Source organism: Schistocerca gregaria, chromosome 2 (genome assembly GCF_023897955.1).
Source record: "Schistocerca gregaria isolate iqSchGreg1 chromosome 2, iqSchGreg1.2, whole genome shotgun sequence".
NCBI classification, from domain to species: Eukaryota; Metazoa; Arthropoda; class Insecta; order Orthoptera; family Acrididae; genus Schistocerca; species Schistocerca gregaria.
Genome location: NC_064921.1, coordinates 233,941,828 through 233,961,410, shown reverse-complemented (window position 1 = coordinate 233,961,410; position 19,583 = coordinate 233,941,828). Strand labels below are relative to the sequence as shown.

Here is a 19,583-nt window from a genome sequence, read left to right as displayed (position 1 = left end):
CTGTTGCCACCCACCTGCATAGAAAGAAATGATCATCACGATAAAATATGATAAATCAAGGCTCACACAGAAAAATTTAAGTGCTCGTTTATCTCGCGTGTCGTTTGAGAATGGAACGGTAGAGAGACAGCTTGAAGGTGGTTCATTGAACCCTCTGCCAGGCCCTTTATTGTGAATAGCAGAGTAATCACGTAGATGTAGATGTAATGGGTTTGTTATAGTACAGAGCTCGTTCGTAAAAGCTCTTGGTATGCTTTGTTTCATTATCAGTAGCCTTTCTTTCATCATGTAATCAAGATGACGTGATCCAGCCAAGCTGCTCTGCCCTACTACAGTTTTGGCTCTCGAGAAGCGTCGATGGTGTCTTTTTCCTCCGACCCACTGTCGGTGGTGAAATGTTATTTTTCGTGCCCGCCTCGTGTCGACACAGCCATAACGTAAGCTAGATAGCTTCTCTTTAAGACACTGAAATTTTTAATCATTTGCTGCTTTGTACAAGATTGGCATGCAACACTGCTTTACAGAGCAGACAAACCTCCGTCTAGACGATCTGTGACGAAGTGTGAACGGCCAACATCTTGTCGTCTACTCATGGTTTCACCGTCCTTCGACCGCTTCACAAAGATGCTCACGACAGTAGCACGTGAACAGTTGACCAGATTCGTCGTCCCCGAGATCACCTTTGACAGGCGCCGTGCCGTAACAGTTTGCCCTTTGTAAGTGTATTCTGCCATCTGCAATCCGTATCGTTGCTAGAATAATTCCTCATTCGTGTCTGATCCGCTTTCATACTTACCTTATTGTGCCACGCGGCCGCAACGCCACCAGGCGGCATTCGGTCTGGCTGTGGGGAGTGGTCATGTTTTGGCTCATCTCTGTATTTGACGTACTTCGTAAACAAGGGTTGGTGGTTTATACCGCTTTGAGCTTCTGGTGGTGTAAAATTGGTCATGTCATCTTCATCAAAAAAATGGCTCAAATGGCTCTGAGCACTATGGGACTTAACATCTGAGGTCATCAGTCCCCTAGAACTTAGAACTACTTAAACCTAACTAACTTAAGGACATTACACACACCCATTCCCAAGGCAGGATTCGAACCTGCGACCGTAGCGGTTGCGCGGTTCCGGACTGAAGCGCCTAGAACCGCATGGCCACACTGGCCGGCTCATCTTCATCATCATCCTTTTCAAGGATTACGCCCTGGTCCTGTTCCGCCTCAGAATTGTTCACAGCACGTCTTTAAGAGATGTCCAGTGTTCCTCTTGGCGATCCGCCAACTCCCCCTCACTGATGATGCCCTCATCCCCTCCATCTACCCCTCCTACCAACTTTGATGCTCCCATTCCTCCCCCTGTTTTCCCCCCAGGGCGCCCTCTCTCCCCTCTCTCCCCTCTCTCCCTCCTCTCTTCCTCCCTCCCACCCCTACTCCCTGGGCTTCCACTACCCCCCCTACATTCTTCCCTCTTCCTCCCTTCTCCTCTGCCACTGGCATCAACACCCTCCCCCTCTTCCTCCTACCCTCACCTCTTCCCTTTGGCAGGTCCCTGGCTTCCCAGCTTTGTGCGTGAACAGTGAATCTTCGTGCGCCAGAGATCGTCGCCAGTGTTTGTGTGTGTCTTCGTGTTAGTGCTTAAGTGTCTCTCCGTTTGTGCTCCACCGTTCACGTGTGTAATTTCTGTCTCCTCCATTTGTGTACAGTCAGGAACGTTTTTTATTCCGACAGTACGCCTGTGAATGGCTACATGTATTTTAATATGTCTGTCTACCGTTTTTATCCACCGTCTTTGTTTTGTTTTTTCTGTGTCTCTTTATATACTGTGTTATCTGTGGCCAAAGAGCGGGATAGATAGGCCGCTGTCGGCCTACCTTTCATGTAAAGGTGTCGAAATGAAAAAGGAAAAAAAAAAAAGAAATAGAAACCTCTTGGCGGTTGGTTTAGCCTTACTCTGTATTGCCGCTATAGTTATTCTATCATTAAACATACGTTGCACGCAGTCTTCCCAGTTCAGTCGGTATTTTCCAATTTTATTTGTAATAGGTTCAATATTTAGTTCTAATCTAATAACGGTATCTCTTTTACGGTCCGTCAACGAATATCGCACTACAAAGCGGAGCAACTTCGTCTCTGATGTTTCGATTCGTCCTACATTCGCTATCATACACTAGCAAAGGTAACGCTGTTACTTTGCAAAGTTTAATTAATGTTCCTTTCTGTATGTTGTGAGTATTTAAACTCTCATACTTGTTAATTTATTTGTCCATCTGGAATAAATTTCGTTCTTATGGGTTCCAATCCTTCAAATGCCATTCTCATTCTTTATTTAGCGCCAGTCTGACTCAATTTGTGTAAATTTGAACCTTTTTCAGATTCTTTTATTACAATTTGATAATCAACAATTAGTATCGTCATAAAATTAAAATGACCACATCTTTATTAATGAAATCAACTATTTACCAATGACATCGTCCATATAAACATTAAAAAGGGAGGGAGACAGTGGACTGCCTTGTCTGGTTGATATCGGCAAATTCTGTACCATTTCTCACAGTAAGGATCCTTTGTATAGTTGGCAATCCAGATTTCCTTCTTTTCTCGTTACTTGTGCTAAAGTTGTTGTTGTTGTGGTCTTCAGTCCTGAGACTGGTTTGATGCAGCTCTCAATGCTAATCTATCCAGTGCAAGCTTCTTCATCTCCCAGTACCTACTGCAACCTACATCATTCTGAATCTGCTTAGTGTATTCATCTCTTGGTCTCCCTATACTATTTTTACCTTCCACGCTGCCCTCCAATGCTAAATTTGTGATCCCTTGATGCCTCAGGTCATGTGCTACCAACCGATCCCTTCAATTGTCAAGTTGTGCCACAAACTTCTCTTCTTCCCAATCCTATTCAACACCTCCTCATTAGTTTTGTGATCTACCCATCTAACCTTCAGAATTCTTCTGTAGCACCACATTTCGAAAGCTTCTATTCTCTTCTTGTCCAAACTATTTATTGTCCATGTTTCACTTCCATACATGGCTACACTCCATACAAATACTTTCAGAAACGGCTTCCTGACACTTAAATCTTTACTCGATGTCAACAAATTTCTCTTCTTCAGAAACGCTTTCCTTGCCATTGCCAGTCTACATTTTATATCCTCTCTACTTCGACCATCATCACTTATTTTGCTCCCCAAATAGCAAAACTCCTCTACTACTTTAAGTGTCTCATTTACTAGTCTAATTCCCTCAGCGTCACCCAACTTAATTCGACTACATTTCATTATCCTTGTTTTGCTTTTATTGATGTTTATCTTATATCCTCCTTTCAAGACACTGTCCATTCCATTCAACTGCTCTTCCAAGTCCTTTGGTGTCTCTTACAAAATTACAATGTCATCGCGAACCTTAAATTTTCTATTTCTTCTCCATGGATTTTAATACCTACACCGAACTTTTCTTTTGCTTCCTTTACCGCTTGCTCAATATACAGATTGAATAACATCGGGGAGAGGCTACAACCCTGTCTCACTCCCTTCCCAACCACTGCTTCCCTTTCATGCCCCTCAACTCTTATAACTGCCATCTGGTTTCTGTATAAATTGTAAATAGCCTTTCGTTCCCTGTACATTACCCCTGCCGCCTTCATAATGTGAAAGAGAGTATTCCAGTCAACATTGTCAAAAGCTCTCTCTAAGTCTACAAATGCTAGAAACATGGGTTTGACTTTCCTTAATCTGGCTTCTAAGATAAGTCGCAGGGTCAGTATTACCTCACGTGTTCCAATATTTCTAGGAAATCCAAACGGATCTTCCCTGAGGTCGGCTTCTACCAGTTTTTCCATTCGTCTGTAAATAATTCGTGTTAGTATTTTGCAGCTGTGACTTATTAAACTGATAGTTCGGTAATTTTTACATCTGTCAACACCTGCTTTCTTTGGGATTGGAATTATTATATTCTTCTTGAAGTCTGAGGGTATTTCGCCAGACTCGTACATCTAGCTCACCAGATGGTAGAGTTTTGTCAGGACTGGCTCTCCCAAGGCCGTCAGTAGTTCTAATGGAATGTTGTCTACTCCCGGGGTCTTGTTTCGACTCAGGTCTTTCAGTGCTCTGTCAAACTCTTCACGCAGTATCATATCTCCCATTTCATCTTCATCTACATCCTCTCCTATTTCCATGATACTGTCCTCAAGTACATCGCCCTTATATACTCCTTCCACCTTTCTGCTTTCCCCTCTTTGCTTACCACTGGGTTTCGATCTGAGCTCTTGATATTCATACAAGTGGCTCTCTTTTCTCCAAAGGTCTCTTTAATTTTTCTGTAGGCTGTATCTATCTTACCCCTAGTGAGATAAGCCTCCACATCCTTACATTCGTCTTCTAGCCATCCCTGCTTAGCCATTTTGCACTTCCTGTCGATCTCATTTTTGAGACGTTTGTATTTCTTTTTGCCTGCTTCATTTACTGAATTTTTATATTTATTCCTTTCATCAATTAAATTCAATATTTCTTCTGTCACCCAGAAAAGACCAAAATACCATCTGAACATGATTTCAAATAAGGTAATCTGTGGGGCTCAATGAAAAGAATGGTTTTGGAGTATAACCGAGGTATTGGTTGCCATATTTCATTAAACTCCTCCTCGCCCTCCCTCCGTCCTACCCCCCCCCCCCCCCCCCCCCGCCCACCCCATCACACCAGCGCCTACCGAGCTCCACACAAAAGGGAACGGTGCCCTGTTGACAAATCGGATGCGTTACTACACGTGGTTTTCGAGATATTCATAATTCTCCATCAGTTTGTACTAGTATACAACAAAACTCATCACTGCTGGATAGTTTTTTCCATACTGTGAGCAGTAATTCTAATAGTGGTGCTTCTGCGTTCATACTAATCTCTGTGCCCTTTATTTCCGTGATTCAGCGCTGGAATGGTGGCATATGAGAGGCGCAGTGCCTGGACGACCAAATCCGCCCGTGTAGCGGTTTTTGACAATCCATATCACGACTGCCACGCTGGCGGCCAGTGCATGTGTCGTATACAGGGTGTTACAAAATGGTTCGGCCAAACTTTCAGGAAACATTCTTCACACACAAAGAAAGAAAATATTTTATGTGGACATGTGTCTGGAAACGCTTACTTTCCACGTTAGAGCTCATTTTATTACTTCTCTTCAAATCACATTAATCATGGAATGGAAACACACAGCAACAGAACGTACCGGCGTGACTTCAAACACTTTGTTACAGGAAATGTTCAAAATGTCCTCCGTTAGCGAGGATACATGCATCCACCCTCCGTCGCATGGAATCCCTGATGCGCTGATGCAGCCCTGGAGAATGGCGTATTGTATCACAGCCGTCCACAATACGAGCACGAAGAGTCTCTACATTTGGTACCGGGGTTGTGTAGACAAGAGCTTTCAAATGCCCCCATAAATGAAAGTCAAGAGGGTTGAGGTCAGGAGAGCGTGGAGGCCATGGAATTGGTCCGCCTCTACCAATCCATCGGTCACCGAATCTGTTGCTGAGAAGCGTACGAACACTTCGACTGAAATGTGCAGGAGCGCCATCGTGTATGAACCACATGTTGTGTCGTACTTGTAAAGGCACAGGTTCTAGCAGCACACGTAGAGTATCCCGTATGAAATCATGATAACGTGCTCCATTGAGCGTAGGTGGAAGAAACTAAAATGAGCACTAACATGGAAATTAAGCGTTTCCGGAAACATGTCCACATTTCATCGTTTCTTTATTTGTGTGTGAGGAATGTTTCCTGAAAGTTTGCGCGTACCTTTTTGTAACACCCTGTATAAGTTAATTCATGGCGTGTATAGGTATGGTTCACTCGTATATGTAAATTCATATACGCATATATTAATATGTGTCAAGCGGAATATTAACGCACATGAATTTCCGCAGTTCATTTCTATGCGATGCCAGTAGCGTCTATTCACAGCACTTAAGAAGTTGTTGAATCGGTGCAAACATGTAACGGGCAGTGCATCTAGATAAGAGATACTTAGTTACTCTCCATAGATGACAGAGAATTGCTTAAAAGATAAATCAGAAAGGAATTTCCCACGTTCACGCATCCATCTTACGAGAGGTCGTGAAGCGACAGCGTACAATCAATTTTGATACTACATTACACCATATTCAGGAGCTTCTATGATACCAGGTGATCATGTGGATACCGGGTAATCACCGTTTTACGTATCATTCGAGTAGAAGGTGCTATTGTTAACTTCCTTTCCTGCTGTGATGTGAACGGCGGCAGCACATCAACAAATCAGCAGAATGTTCACATCACACTTAAAGCGGGAAGGTTCTAAGCCAGCCTAGAGTTTCCAAATGGTATACTCAGAATTAAAAGAGACAGAATGGTCTCAGTATTGATTACTGTTATTGGGATTATCAGCAGTTTGTAGTACGATGTCGTACTGAGCGGAGTTACAGCCGGGCGAAGATTCTACATCTACATCTACAAGTACGTAATTACTCTGCTATTCATAATAAAGTGCATGGCAGAGGGTTCAATGAATCACCTTCAAGCTGTCTCTCTATCGTTCCACTCTCGAACGGCGCGCGGGAAAAACGAGCACTTAAATTTTTCTGTGCGAGCCCTTATTTCTCTTATTTTATCGTAATGATTATTTCTCCCTATGTAGGTGTGTGCCAACAGAATGTTTTCGCAATCGGAGGAGAAAACTGGTGATTGAAATTTCATGAGAAGATCCCGTCGCAACAAAAAACATCTTTTTTTTAATGATTGCCACTCCAATTCACGTATCATGTCTGTGGCACATTTCCCCTGTTTCGCGATAATACAAAACGAGGTGCCCTTCTTTGTACTTTTTCGATGTCATCCGTCAGTCCCGCCTCATACGGATCCCATACCGCACAGCAATACGCCATAATAGGGCGGACACGCGTGGTGTATCCAGAATGAGATTTTCGCTCTGCAGCGGAGTGTGCACTGATATGAAACTGCCTGGCAGATTAAAACTGTGTGCCCGACCGAGACTCGAACTCGGGACCTTTGCCTTTCGCGGGCAAGTGCTCTACCAACTGAGATACCGAAGCACGAATCACGCCCGGTACTCACAGCTTTACGTCTGCCAGTATCTCTTCTCCTACCTTCCAAATGTTACAGAAGCTCTCCTGCGGACCTTGCAGAACTAGCAGTCCTGAAAGAAAGGATACTGCGGAGACATGGCTTAGCCACAGCCTGCGGATGTTTCCAGAATGAAATTTTTCCAGAATTCTGGGCAAGCGCACCTCCTTCCACCTCCAGACTTTCTACTAGGAGCCTTGTATAATTAGAAGGAATCATTCCTTCTCACCTTAGTCTGACTTCTGATAGCAAGGTATGAACCACCTACCTCCTACGTACCTAACAGGGAAGTGTATCAACATACGCCGGGTACACGGTGGACCATGACAGGTAAAACTTTCTATGTATTCAGGTGAGTATAAGAATAATGCCTCCGGGATACGACATACGATGTGGCGTCATCCCTATCACGTAACACGTCAAAGTATCCCCCCCCTCCCCTTGCCTTGGAGACACGAGCAGTCCCTCTACAAGATTAAAGTTGTTCGTGAGTACACAATACTGTAATGCTAGTAATCATAAGCATATTTTGAGACATATAGAAAGTTCGGATTTTGGATACTAATTAAAGTTCTTTCTGCAGGCTGTACTGTGAAAATTTTGGAATTAATGAATTTGTAGCCCTCAAATTCCAGATGTGTTGTTCAGAGCTAACTCCCATATAAATGATCTACAATATTCTAAGACGTAACATTCGTAGTTTTGTATACCAACCAGCTCACTATCGGAGCTAAAAAAAAAAGCGTTGCGCCACGTGTGTAGTGGCTACTATTGGGGGGAAGTTCTCTGTTTGTACAGAAAATTTAAAATATCACAATAGCAAAGCAATTGGCGTGGATTCGGGTAAAGAGTCTTTATTATAGCCTAAGATTGAAGTGGCTGACGACTTGTCTATTCACGTAGCTGACAAAGACTGGAACATAATGGTTAGTTTTACCATCTCCAAAAATGTCGACGTGCCGGTCTTCAGTTCTAAGACTGTTTTGATACATCTCTCCAAGCTAACTCATCCTGAACAAGTCGCTTCATTGTTGCATAACTACTACAACTTACAACCATTTGAACCTGCTTACTGCAGTCAAGCCTAGTTCTCCCTCGTGTCCTATGAAATGCTCTCTTCGTTTAGTCTAGTTCGTATCTATTCATTAGTTATCACTATTTTATATATATATATATATATATATATATATATATATATATATATATATGTGTGTGTGTGTGTGTGTGTGTGTGTGTGTGTACTTTGAAATACTTTGTTTACATGTGGCATTCTGGCGCACCTTATTTATGTCACATGAGCGAGGTCGCTGACCTAATGATATCATCAGTATCATAATCAACATTATCAATGATATAATACTTATCAGTAGCAAGCCACACGCCTTCCCCCTCCCTTCCTCATCTCCCCCCCCCCCCCACCTGTTGTCTCCAACCAGTCTCAGCAAAGTAATTTAAGTCGCTATTTGAGAAAACTCCGTTAAGCAACCAAGTTTTCAATGATTTATCAGCCTTAATGAAATCTAAGCAGTACTGAGTAGCATTTTGCAAGCAAATATTGTACAATATGAACTATATATCATTAATGCAGCAATCGACCAGCTTCATATACTGGAACAGAAACAATGCTGTGTAATAAATACATACATACCAATTGTACCCTTCAAAAACATCATAATGTTCAGAATCGGAAAACACTCTGTCTGGAGCAAGTATATTATTCTCTCATTAATTTCTATACAAGCTTTTAGATCACAAATGATTTTAAACATGAGAAGCTCTTGCGAATAAATCAAGCAGTCACAACAATCTTTTGTTAGAGATAAAATATTAATACCTCTTATCTAACACTGCGTGTTACTTTGTCAACAGAAACCGTCATTTTTATACACTCAAACAATTACGTATCAATATTTTCAAAATTGACTGTGTTCGTGTTATTCGGTCTCCCGTGACATATTAAGCACACATTACCATCATTGCAGATATCGACCACATGGGACTGGTGCCGAGAATCTTGACGGTAGATATATCTTGCAGGCCTTCAGACGAACCATCACCATGTTTACCAATTTGGTAGCGACGCATTTTGTGCTAAATATCGGGCGGCACCTCTCCTTCTCCGATATCGACAGTCTTACTGTGCATAATGTGCTCCCATCCTTGCTGTGATTCTTCAACTGCTGTAACATGGAACCCATGTTCCATTGTACTACAGCAAATAACTGATAAGCAATTTATATACATAGATCCTTATTAGTAGCAGTACATGTTATTCTTACATTTTTTCTGAAGACAGCTACTATGATGATGACAACAGTGTGTTGTTTCTCTGATGGTTCTGCATTGCCTGAAAGCGTTTTCACAAATGTTCCTGCTTCTATGCCCTCAAGTCGCTGCTGTGTCAGAAGAAGATGTCGTTAATAAGCATTAGTCTGCAATTTTATCATATCTTGTTGTTAACAACACATTTACCAAGGAAGAATCTTTCTCACGACAAGGTACGTCCAGACACACTATCTCTTTGCGGATGTGCGTATATTGAATCTCTTGGATCATAACAAACTAAGCAGAACTCGCAACTCTGCTGTGCAATTTTACGTTTAAAAATGTGGCAAAAAATCTTTTAACACACACATGTGTCAATTCAACGCAGCATTGCATGTCTCCCAAGCCACGGTGGTACAAACCCTCTCAATACTTGCCACGGTCTGGCGAGAGGTAAGGCAGCGGCGTTATATCTCGCAGACTGTCACCGTGGATGAGCTTTGTTTTCCTCGCTCCATGCTCTCGGAAGCGTTTCTGAAGAAGAGAAAGTTGTTAACATCGAATATAGATTTATGTATCAGGAAGTCGTTTCTGAAAGTATTTGTTTGGAGTGTAGCCATGTATGGAAGTGAAACATGGACGATAACTAGTTTGGATAAGAAGAGAATAGAAGCTTTCGAAATCTGGTGCTACAGAAGAATGCTGAAGATAAGGTGGAGAGATCACGTAACTAATGAGGAGGTATTGAATAGGATTGGGGAGAAGAGAAGTTTCTGGCACAACTTGACTAGAAGAAGGGATCGGTTGGTAGGACATGTTTTGAGGCATCTAGGGATCACAAATTTAGCATTGGAGGGCAGCGTGGACGGTAAAAATCGTAGAGGGAGACCAAGAGATGACTACACTAAGCAGATTCAGAAGGATGTAGGTTGCAGTAGGTACTGGGAGATGAAGAAGCTTGCACAGGATAGAGTAGCATGGAGAGCTGCATCAAACCAGTCTCAGGACTGAAGACAACAACAACATGCTCTCGGAGTAGTGCTGGCTCCATTATTTCCAATTCTTCTGCGGATGCCTATAATCCTAAAGCATGCTGTAAAATTTAAATCAATAATTACGTGGACTGTTTCTGAACCAACATTTCTGGGAGCATCCCCTCCAGTGGAATGTTCTCATATGCAAAATCCCAATCTTCCATTTTATTTTCCATATCCTCAGACGATAATCGGTGTTTCGCGAAGTTCTTCTTCAACAGATATTATTTCAATATCATGTGAATTATTATCTGCTGCTTTTCGAGTTATCAAGAATTCTAATCACTCCACCAATTTATTTGACTCGGTATCTGCTGACTATTTATTCGAGAGTACCTGCCAATCGTGGATGTCATCCTCTTCTTTCTCTTCTTCTGTTTAATCATCATCTTCCTCATCACAATCATCCTCTTGTCCTTCTTCTTCTCCTCCTCCGCCTTCTGCTTTCATAAATACATCGTTTTTAACATCTTCAGTTTCGTCTGTCTCTTTTCTGAATAGCTGCCCCAATCTCTGAGAAAGAGTCTGATGGGTATTTGAAGTGTATGGTTGTTGGACCTTCTTCTTCTTCTCTGTCAAAACCTGGTGAGATAATTTGTATCTATCATTAGACACAGCTCGATTAGGGTTTGCGTTCTCTCCTATGCTAATATCTTTATCATCGCCTCTTAATAACGATCCACCAATTTTATCTATGAAGCCATAACAGAGATAGCTTTGCTAATGAACATTTGTAGCCTTGAGAATTTTACCATAAGTTTGAAGCTCTCATGTTCTGTAACTCTTTTATGGGAGTTTAATTTTAAAGAATAGATAATATAATCCTTTCGTATCCAGATGCCTTACATAAAGAATTATTAAATTATCACCCTCAACGTCTACCGGTGAATCACCAGTCATCCACACTCACCATCGATATCCACCAGTGAATCACCAGTCATTCTCACCCTTGATATTGGTCCAAATCTAATGCCGTATACTGTTTCACGGGTTTTGTCTGTTAATTAAACAAATCAAAAACAAAAAATGCTGCCAGTTGACCCTCTGTCTCTTCTTCATGTCCATCGCCATCTTCCACATCATTTTCATCATCATCACCTTCTTCTTCTTCTTCTCCAATATCTATGTCTTTTGATTTAATAAAATACACTGCTTTCATTGGCATCATCTTGGTTTATCTTCTTTCAGAACAGCCATTCCAATCTCTCGATTGAGAAATGTGTTTTAACACATTTTCCATTACAGAGACTGGAGCTCCAGCTTGTCTTTTTTGCGCCAATGCGAGTTTCCTGCGCATATTTCCTCGAGATTTCAACACTTGTCTCTTGAGAGTATCCTTATGTCCAACCGATTAGAAGCAAACGTCTCAATTTACACCACCGCTCACAGCTTCAGGAGTTATGCATGAGGCGTTAGGTTTTACTGGATCTGCACTAGTTTTCTAATACCAGATGTATTTCAGCTACTGCTGTTTGCAAAAGATGAGGTTATAAAAGTTGTGGAAGATGATGTAGAACGTATATTAAATTATTAAATTTTCACTACGAGTGACAATATAAATTGTGAAAGGTCTCTGTGAAAATTATATTGTTATAATTTTTTACTGTATTGTTTACTTTTCCTGTCGTACCCCCAGTAAGGTATTATAATCATAAGACAAATGTGCTGAGAGAGAGAGAGAGAGAGAGAGAGAGAGAGAGAGAGAGAGAGACAGACAGACAGACAGAGAGCAGAAAGACATAGGGAAATGATTAGTCTGAATGAAAAAGATTACAGAATTTGACATATTAAATACGTGTGTGTGTGTGTGTGTGTGTGTGTGTGTGTGTGTGTGTGGTGCGTTCTATTTTATGTACACAGGGAGTTCGGAAATTCCCGTTACAAACAATGTCCGGAAACGTACCGTTTCCATTCTCATCCACTTCTGCTTGAGGAATTGAATTAGGTGTGACACAATACAATAATTAGGTAAAATTCGGAAGAAAACATAACGAAACATCCATTTATCACTGAAGCATATTCTTTCGTATTAGCACTCCAACACTGTGTGTTTACATTAATTTAAAATAAAACGAACTCTCCATACTGTTCGTACAGAACAGTACTGATCCATTACGACAGCGGCTCGATGTGGCGACCACCAACGTTGTTACAGACATTATTCCTACGAAGCACGTTCTGATACTCACTCTCCACCACACCTGGTGTCTCTTCAATCTTTAGTGCAGCGGCCAGCAGTCGTACCAGCACATCTACACGAGTGTCGTAAATTAAACTTGGCATACGACCCTGCAAGAAGTAGTACACGTCATTCTGTCTACCTTAATGCATACCAGAACAAGCAACTCTGAGATTTTTCTGTTTCCCTCAGCAGACGTGGCCGCATTACACAACTGAACTGAAACCGTCGTAGAACGGAAACGCTACATTTCTGAACATGGTTTTCTATTCAAAATAAAATGTACTCATTCCCCTTTACAAGTCATGTAAGTCTGTAAAATTTCCGAACACCCTGTATAACGCATACCTTTGACATCGAGTCAGTTTAATGTTACGCCAGAGGTATGTTTTGTGTGTGAATAACGCATAACTTCGACCTTGGGATCATACTTTAATATTACGTCAGCGGTGTGTGACTTTCACAGAAATAATGCATATCTTTGGCTCAAAACTGAGGGTTATGTATTTTTTTACTTCATTTCTGCCACCATTTTAACATATCAATTTAATACAATACTTTCACCGATTGGAGAGAGGAGGGGATTATGGTATAAAGCACTATTAAGCACTATCAACGAAGACGCACGGGCGGTTTACGACGATAGAGGAGAGAGTCATGTGGTTAGATGTTGAACACCATAGGCGACACCATTTTAGAGTTTTTTTATATTTTGACGACTATGTGGAGATGCACCTTGGAAGACACGGCTGCAACAAGGGCAGTAGCCAAGATGTTTTAATTTTATTATCAATTTTACTGTGCCTGACGCATGTTCCATTTTAGCGAATTTTAACAGGTTCTTTTACTTTTTATTATTCTGATGATGGAAGCTTGACTTCCGAAACGCGTTAATCTTAGTGTTTTACTCTATAAACAAAAGGTTGAGCCGATATATTTTTTAACATTTAGATTTTTTTAAAAAAATACTACACTGTTACTGGCTGGAGATAAATAGGGGTAGGAGCATGGTCTGAGCATTTTTACTTTCCTATTGGCACAACTGGACTATACGCTCCATCATGGATTTTTGTTTGGCTCTTTCATCTTTTCATACTTCTCTGTAATTTGCTGGAGGTGGGGAGGGATAGGAGGTGAAAAGAGTGTCGACATCGTCGATGAGGATGATGCATCACTGATAAGTGGTATGATGAGATTGGTGATGTCACTAAGTCTATGACCTCACTCACGTGAAGTAAACCTAGTTCCACAGAATGTCCGTTGTAAACAAGGTGTTCCAGAGTCCCCAGAACAGTACCACCGTTACCTGATCAACTCATATAATCTTCAACATTCTTCTGTGGTATCACGTTGGAAAACATCTATCATCCACAATTCACATGTCACACAAATACTCTCAGAAAAGACTTAAATTCGTGTTAAATGTTAAGAAATTTCTGTCTTTGAGAAATACTTTCCATCCTATTGCTACGTTCTATTTTATATCCTCACTACTTGGGCTACTGTCAGTTATTTTGCTACCCAAATAGCGCATCGCATCTAACACTGTTAATGTCTCATTTACTAATCTTATTTCCTTATCATTACCTGATTTAATTCGACAGCATTCTATTACACTTCTCTTAATTTTCTTTATGTTAATATTACAACATCTTCTCAAGACATTATCCATTCAGTTCAAGTGATCTAAACCCTTTGCCATCTCTGATGGAATTACACTGTCATGAGCAAACATGATAGTTTTTAATTCTTCTTCTGGAATTTCAATTCCGTTTCCAAATGTCTCCTTGGTTTACTTTATTGCTTGTGCAGTCTACGGATTGAATTACTTCAAAGAAACGTTACAACTCATAGTCTCTGCTCGCCTACTACCTCCCTTTCATATTCTTCGACTCTAATAAGTGCACTATTATTCCTGTACAACTTGCAGACAGCTTTTGCTTCCTGTATTTTAAATCGTTATCCCAGAATTTTGAAAGAGTTTATTCCCGTCAGTATTGTCAAACAAAATGCTATAAACGTAGATTTGCCTTTTATCAGCATATCTTCTACAATAGTCATAGGGTCCATGTTGCCTCGCATTTTCCAACATTTCTCCAAAATCCAAATGGCTTTCTCTGAGCTCGGCATCACCCGGTCTTTTCATTCTCCTGCAAATATTTTCTGTTACTATTACGAGCAATGACTTACTAAACTGGTGCTTCAGTTACATTTATGCCTGCCAGTACTTGCCTTCCTCGGGTTGGAGTCATTACGTTCTTCTTGAAGTCTGAGGGAATTTTGTCTATCTCACATATGTTGCGTACCAGACGGAGTAGTTTTGTCATACTTAGTTCTTCCAAAGGTCTTAATAATTCTGAGGGCTTTCTTTCAACTTAAGTCTTTCAGAGCTCTGTCATATTCTCTTGGCTGTATCATATGACGTATCTAGTCTTCATCTATCTCCTCTTCCGTTTCTATCATATTGTCTCAGATTTTTTTTTACTTTCTATAGTCTTTCTGTAAATTCCTTCCACCTCCCAGCCTTACCTCCTTTGCTTAGTACCGTCTTTTCATCTGAAATCTTTGTATTCACAGAGCTGCTTCTCTTTTCTACCGTGGTTTCTTTAATAACCATACTGGTGGCATCTGTCTTTTCCCATACTCACGTACGCTTATGCAGCTTTGCATTTGCCCTCTATCCATTTCTGTTTTGCATTTTGCACGTCCAGTCAATCTCATTTTTTAGAGGTTTGTATTCAGTATCTCGTGAGTTATCCAGGGATTCCTACCGGCCCTTTTCTTTGTGCCTATTTGATAATCTACTGCCTTCACTATTTCATCCCTTAAAGCTATACATTCGTCTTACATTGTATTCGGCCAACTGGAGTGGCCGAGCGGTTCTAGGTGCTACAGTCTGGAACCGCACGACCGCTACGGTTGCACGTTTGCATCCTGCCTCGGGCATGGATGTGTGTGGTCCTTAGGTTAGTTAGGTTTAAGTAGTGCTAAGTTTTAGGGGAATGATGACCTCAGAAGTTAAGTCCCATAGTGCTCAGAGCCATTTGTGCCATATATTGTATTCCATTCTTTTGTTTCAGTCAATTGTTACTTAATTCTGTCTTTGGAACTGTCAACAGTCTTTTAATTTATTCAGGTAGTATATCCTCAATTTCCTACCTTTCTGAAATTTCTTGAGTTTCGATCTGCAGTTCGTAACCAATAAATAATGGTCAGAGTGGACATCTTCTCCTGCAAATGTTTTGTTGTTCAATTTTTTTTCCCGATACCTCTGTTTTGCTGTCAGGTAATCTTATCTGAAACCTTCTGGTTTCTTCAGGTCTATTCCAGGTATACAACCTTCTTTCATGATTCTGAAACCAACTGTTATCAAAAAAATGGCGAATGTTCCAATGCAGACGTACACTTAAAAATAAATAAAAGTTAATTATATAACTATTTTTCGAGGTGATAAGTTAAAATTCATGACGAGGCCTTCCAGTTAATAATGTGCTAACAGCCAGTGACGTACATTTAGCAGCTAACGTAGGATAAGCGAATGTCCTGTTTCACACATTTTTCTCGTTCTTATTCGAAGTGATTCTTTTTCTGCTGAAACATGATGCTCCTGTCACACTAGTTGGAACTTGTCTTTAATCCTATGTACGTCCATATTATGGTAGAACTGGCTAAGATCTCCAACAGCCTCGCTAAATTTCACACGGTTACTACTTCAGTCACTTTTTATTATTTCCATTAGCAGTTTGGCAAGACACGATTTGGCAGCAGGCCGTCATTCTTACTGCGTCGTTTATAGGTTGTATAATCAATTCAGAGGCGACCTAACTGGTATAAAAAGCATAAATATTGCGTTTTAAAGGAGAGAGTACTACAAGAAATAAAGAAATCATAGCATATCGACGCCTGCAGACGGTAGCGTGTTGCGTATACGTTTCTAGCCACACGATTAACCCAATGCAAATGGTGAGGGCGGTACTTTTATGTCCAGCTTTCGAAATATTGTAACCTAGTCAGTTGCTACTTTATATTTTGAAATCCTGAAAAAATATGTACTGTTTTTAATGAATTCTTCTACGAGATTGCACATATGTTTTAAATTTTTCAGTTAAACTTAACCCGAAAGTAGTAGACGTTATTTCTCCAATGAATGTCTTATCGATATTTCCAGGTTCAGGTCCTTACTTACACATCTATATTTCTTTAAAAAGTATATTGAGAGTGAAAGTCAACTACAATGAAAGAAATTTGCATTTTTCAAAGCCGGTAGTAAACGTTATTGAAAGCTCTGGATCGTACTTATACATCGGCATCTCTTCAAAAAGTAAAGTCTTTCCGCAAGAATTAAAGATTTTTTTTAAATTTTCTGCGATGGTTGTAAAGTAACGCCACCCTTGGTTATGAGCTTTATGTAAAATGCCTTGGTATTGCTGGGGTTTAGCGAAATAAGACTGTGACTAGAGCAGAAAAAGGGTGTAATTTCCGTTTTGTTGTTGTGGTCTTTATCTCTTCTTTCCGTAACAGTAAAAACATTTGCAGCAAACGAGAAAAGCTTATGACGTACAGTGTAAATTGAACTAAAATGGGGTCAAAGGAACTATAGCTCATTTTGCTAATAAAGGGGTCTACATCGATAAACATATATTCATTTATTACAATGTTTTGAGTACTGCATTATGAGATCAAAACTTAGAACAAGTAAAACAAAATTCTTTTTTTTTCCTTTATTGTATTTCAATTTCCCATCGGGGCGGGCTGGCAGCAGCATATGCGCTGCTCTTCAGCCGAAAGACATAGAACAGACAAGAGAAGACATTTAAAAATATACAAAGGAGAAAATCTGGTGAACGTAGATATAAAAAAGGGGGAACATCATGGCAGGCAATAGACAAAAAAAGGGGCGACTGTAAAATGGAGATAAAAAACTGTTTAAATAGCGCACACAAAAAGCCACACACTGCGACAATTAAAAGAACACGAGGCACAGTATGACCGGAACATAAAAAGTATCGACGGATGGCGTAGCACATAAACAAAATTCAGTTTCAGTGTTATAGATATATTAAGAAAAAAACTTTTAACTGAAACTGAACCTTGTTTTACGAGCTCTAAGTCTTGATCTGTTGATGGCAGTACTCGAAGCATTGTAATTGATAGAAAGATATTAAATGACGGATGTGGCTGTAAGCGTAAAAAATCACAAAGTTGGCAGACTTATTTACGTACTTTATTTCCCATATAAATAAACTGTTGTATGCGTCTGTGCAGTGTCTCCCGGTGTGACGACACTGCGCCGCACTTACAAGGACCTGCGCTTCTACGGCCGGCCACCGCTGGCGCTGTCGGCGCTACGTCGCCGGGCGAGGGCAGCGCTGTCTAGCGGCTGGCGGCTGTACGTGGATGACCTGGCGCGGCCGCTAGGCGGCGTGGAGCGCCTGGCTCTGCCGCGCGGTCGCCGCGCACCGGCCGGACTGCCTTTGTCGCTGTTCGTCGTCATCAGCTCTGCTCCCAACTCGACCTCTGTTGCTGCCACCACCAACAGCAGCAGCAATACGACCATAACTGCAGTCTCTTTCCCGCCCAGAGATGGACGACCTGTGGGTTTCCCTTTCGACAGACCTATCGCCCATGACGGCGAGTTCGATCTGCCGAATGTGCGCTTCGCAGACGTCACCATTGTGCACAGGGGGTAGCCGTTAGCACTGCGCTTACATCCTTGTACGCCAAAGAAACACACCACAAATAAAAGACTTTTTTCAATTTCTAAACGCTGCTTTTGATTTATGTTACAATCAGCGAATCTGACGTGTTCTTTACCTTCCATCTCCACACTCATAATTACCAACATAACATTATAAATATGGCAGTGGTTGATTTTCATCTCGCCACATCTTTAGTGTCTTCCCATTCCAGTAACGGTAAGATTCTGAGAGGATTGAAGGTCCCGATAACTAGCAGCATGCGAGGTAACGCAGTGGATAGCACGCTGGACTTGAATTCAGCAGCACAACGGTTCAAACCCGCGTCCGGCCATTCTGCTTTAGGTTTTCCATGGCATCCTTAAATCGCTTCAGGCAAATGCCTGGATGATTCCTTGGAAAGGGCACGGTCGCTTTCCTTCTCCATCCTTCCCTGACCCGAGCTTCTGCTCAGTCTCTAATGACCTTCTTGTCATGTTAAACACTAATCTCCGCCTCCTCTTCCTCCTCCCGATAATTAGCAAACCCCCGCCCACATTTGTCTGCTCGGACCCTTCTGAAGGAACGGCCACATGTTGATTCACAGGGCGAATATGTGAGTGTCCCATTCGACGCGCCAGATTCTCCGCCACCGCTGCCCCACGAAGCAGGCGGCTTACCGTGCCCACCTACAGTTCTGTTAGGTACCGTGGAATTTATTCCCTGATATCTTAATCCATTAAGACAAACACAATATTACCCATCTTCGTTCCTGTCAGTGTTTTCCACATACTTTCGTCGCCAGTTCATGTCTTGTCTTCTCTTAACAGCAGACGTAATTTTCAACATCCTTTTACAGCAGCACATCTTTGTATTAACTTTTTTATTATTCCACAAAAACAATAACAAAAATGGCTATCTTACAATGAAATGACATAAATAAGGTGGCCGATAATTGCACTCATAAATTACAGCAAAGAATGAGGAATGATATGCAGTCTTTAGCAGTAGCACACATTTAGCACCTCCACTGTCACCTTCAACTGGTGGCAGTTCATCATGCACATTTTCCTCATCATCATTTCCCAGCCCCAAATTAATCATTCACTAAATCTTTGATGTGTGTTCTTTCCAGGTAAATTATGTGGCAGAAGAGCAATCCCGAACAGCGACATCGCAAAGTCCTTCACTGCCTTGTTATTTTTGTCAGTTCCAGCCTTCTAAACGAATCCTTAGGGAGTTCAAGATCTTCCTTTATAACAGACCCCAGATGTTAGCCGTCATAATCTTGTATTCTGCTGTACTACTGATTTATTTTTCATGT

General features: G+C 41.2%; 1 protein-coding gene across 1 annotated transcript in view; it reads left to right on the top strand.

Moving 5' to 3' along the window:
• The window catches only part of LOC126335724 (hexamerin-like), a 138,562-nt gene extending 120,224 nt beyond the window's left edge, over positions 1 to 18,338 (top strand). Inside the window, exon 10 of the mRNA XM_049999180.1 lies at positions 17,850 to 18,338. Within this exon, the coding sequence (XP_049855137.1) occupies positions 17,850 to 18,274 (425 nt within the window). The 3' untranslated portion in view covers positions 18,275 to 18,338. The remainder of the gene's footprint in view (positions 1 to 17,849) is intronic.
• Positions 18,339 to 19,583: the final 1,245 nt, after the last annotated feature.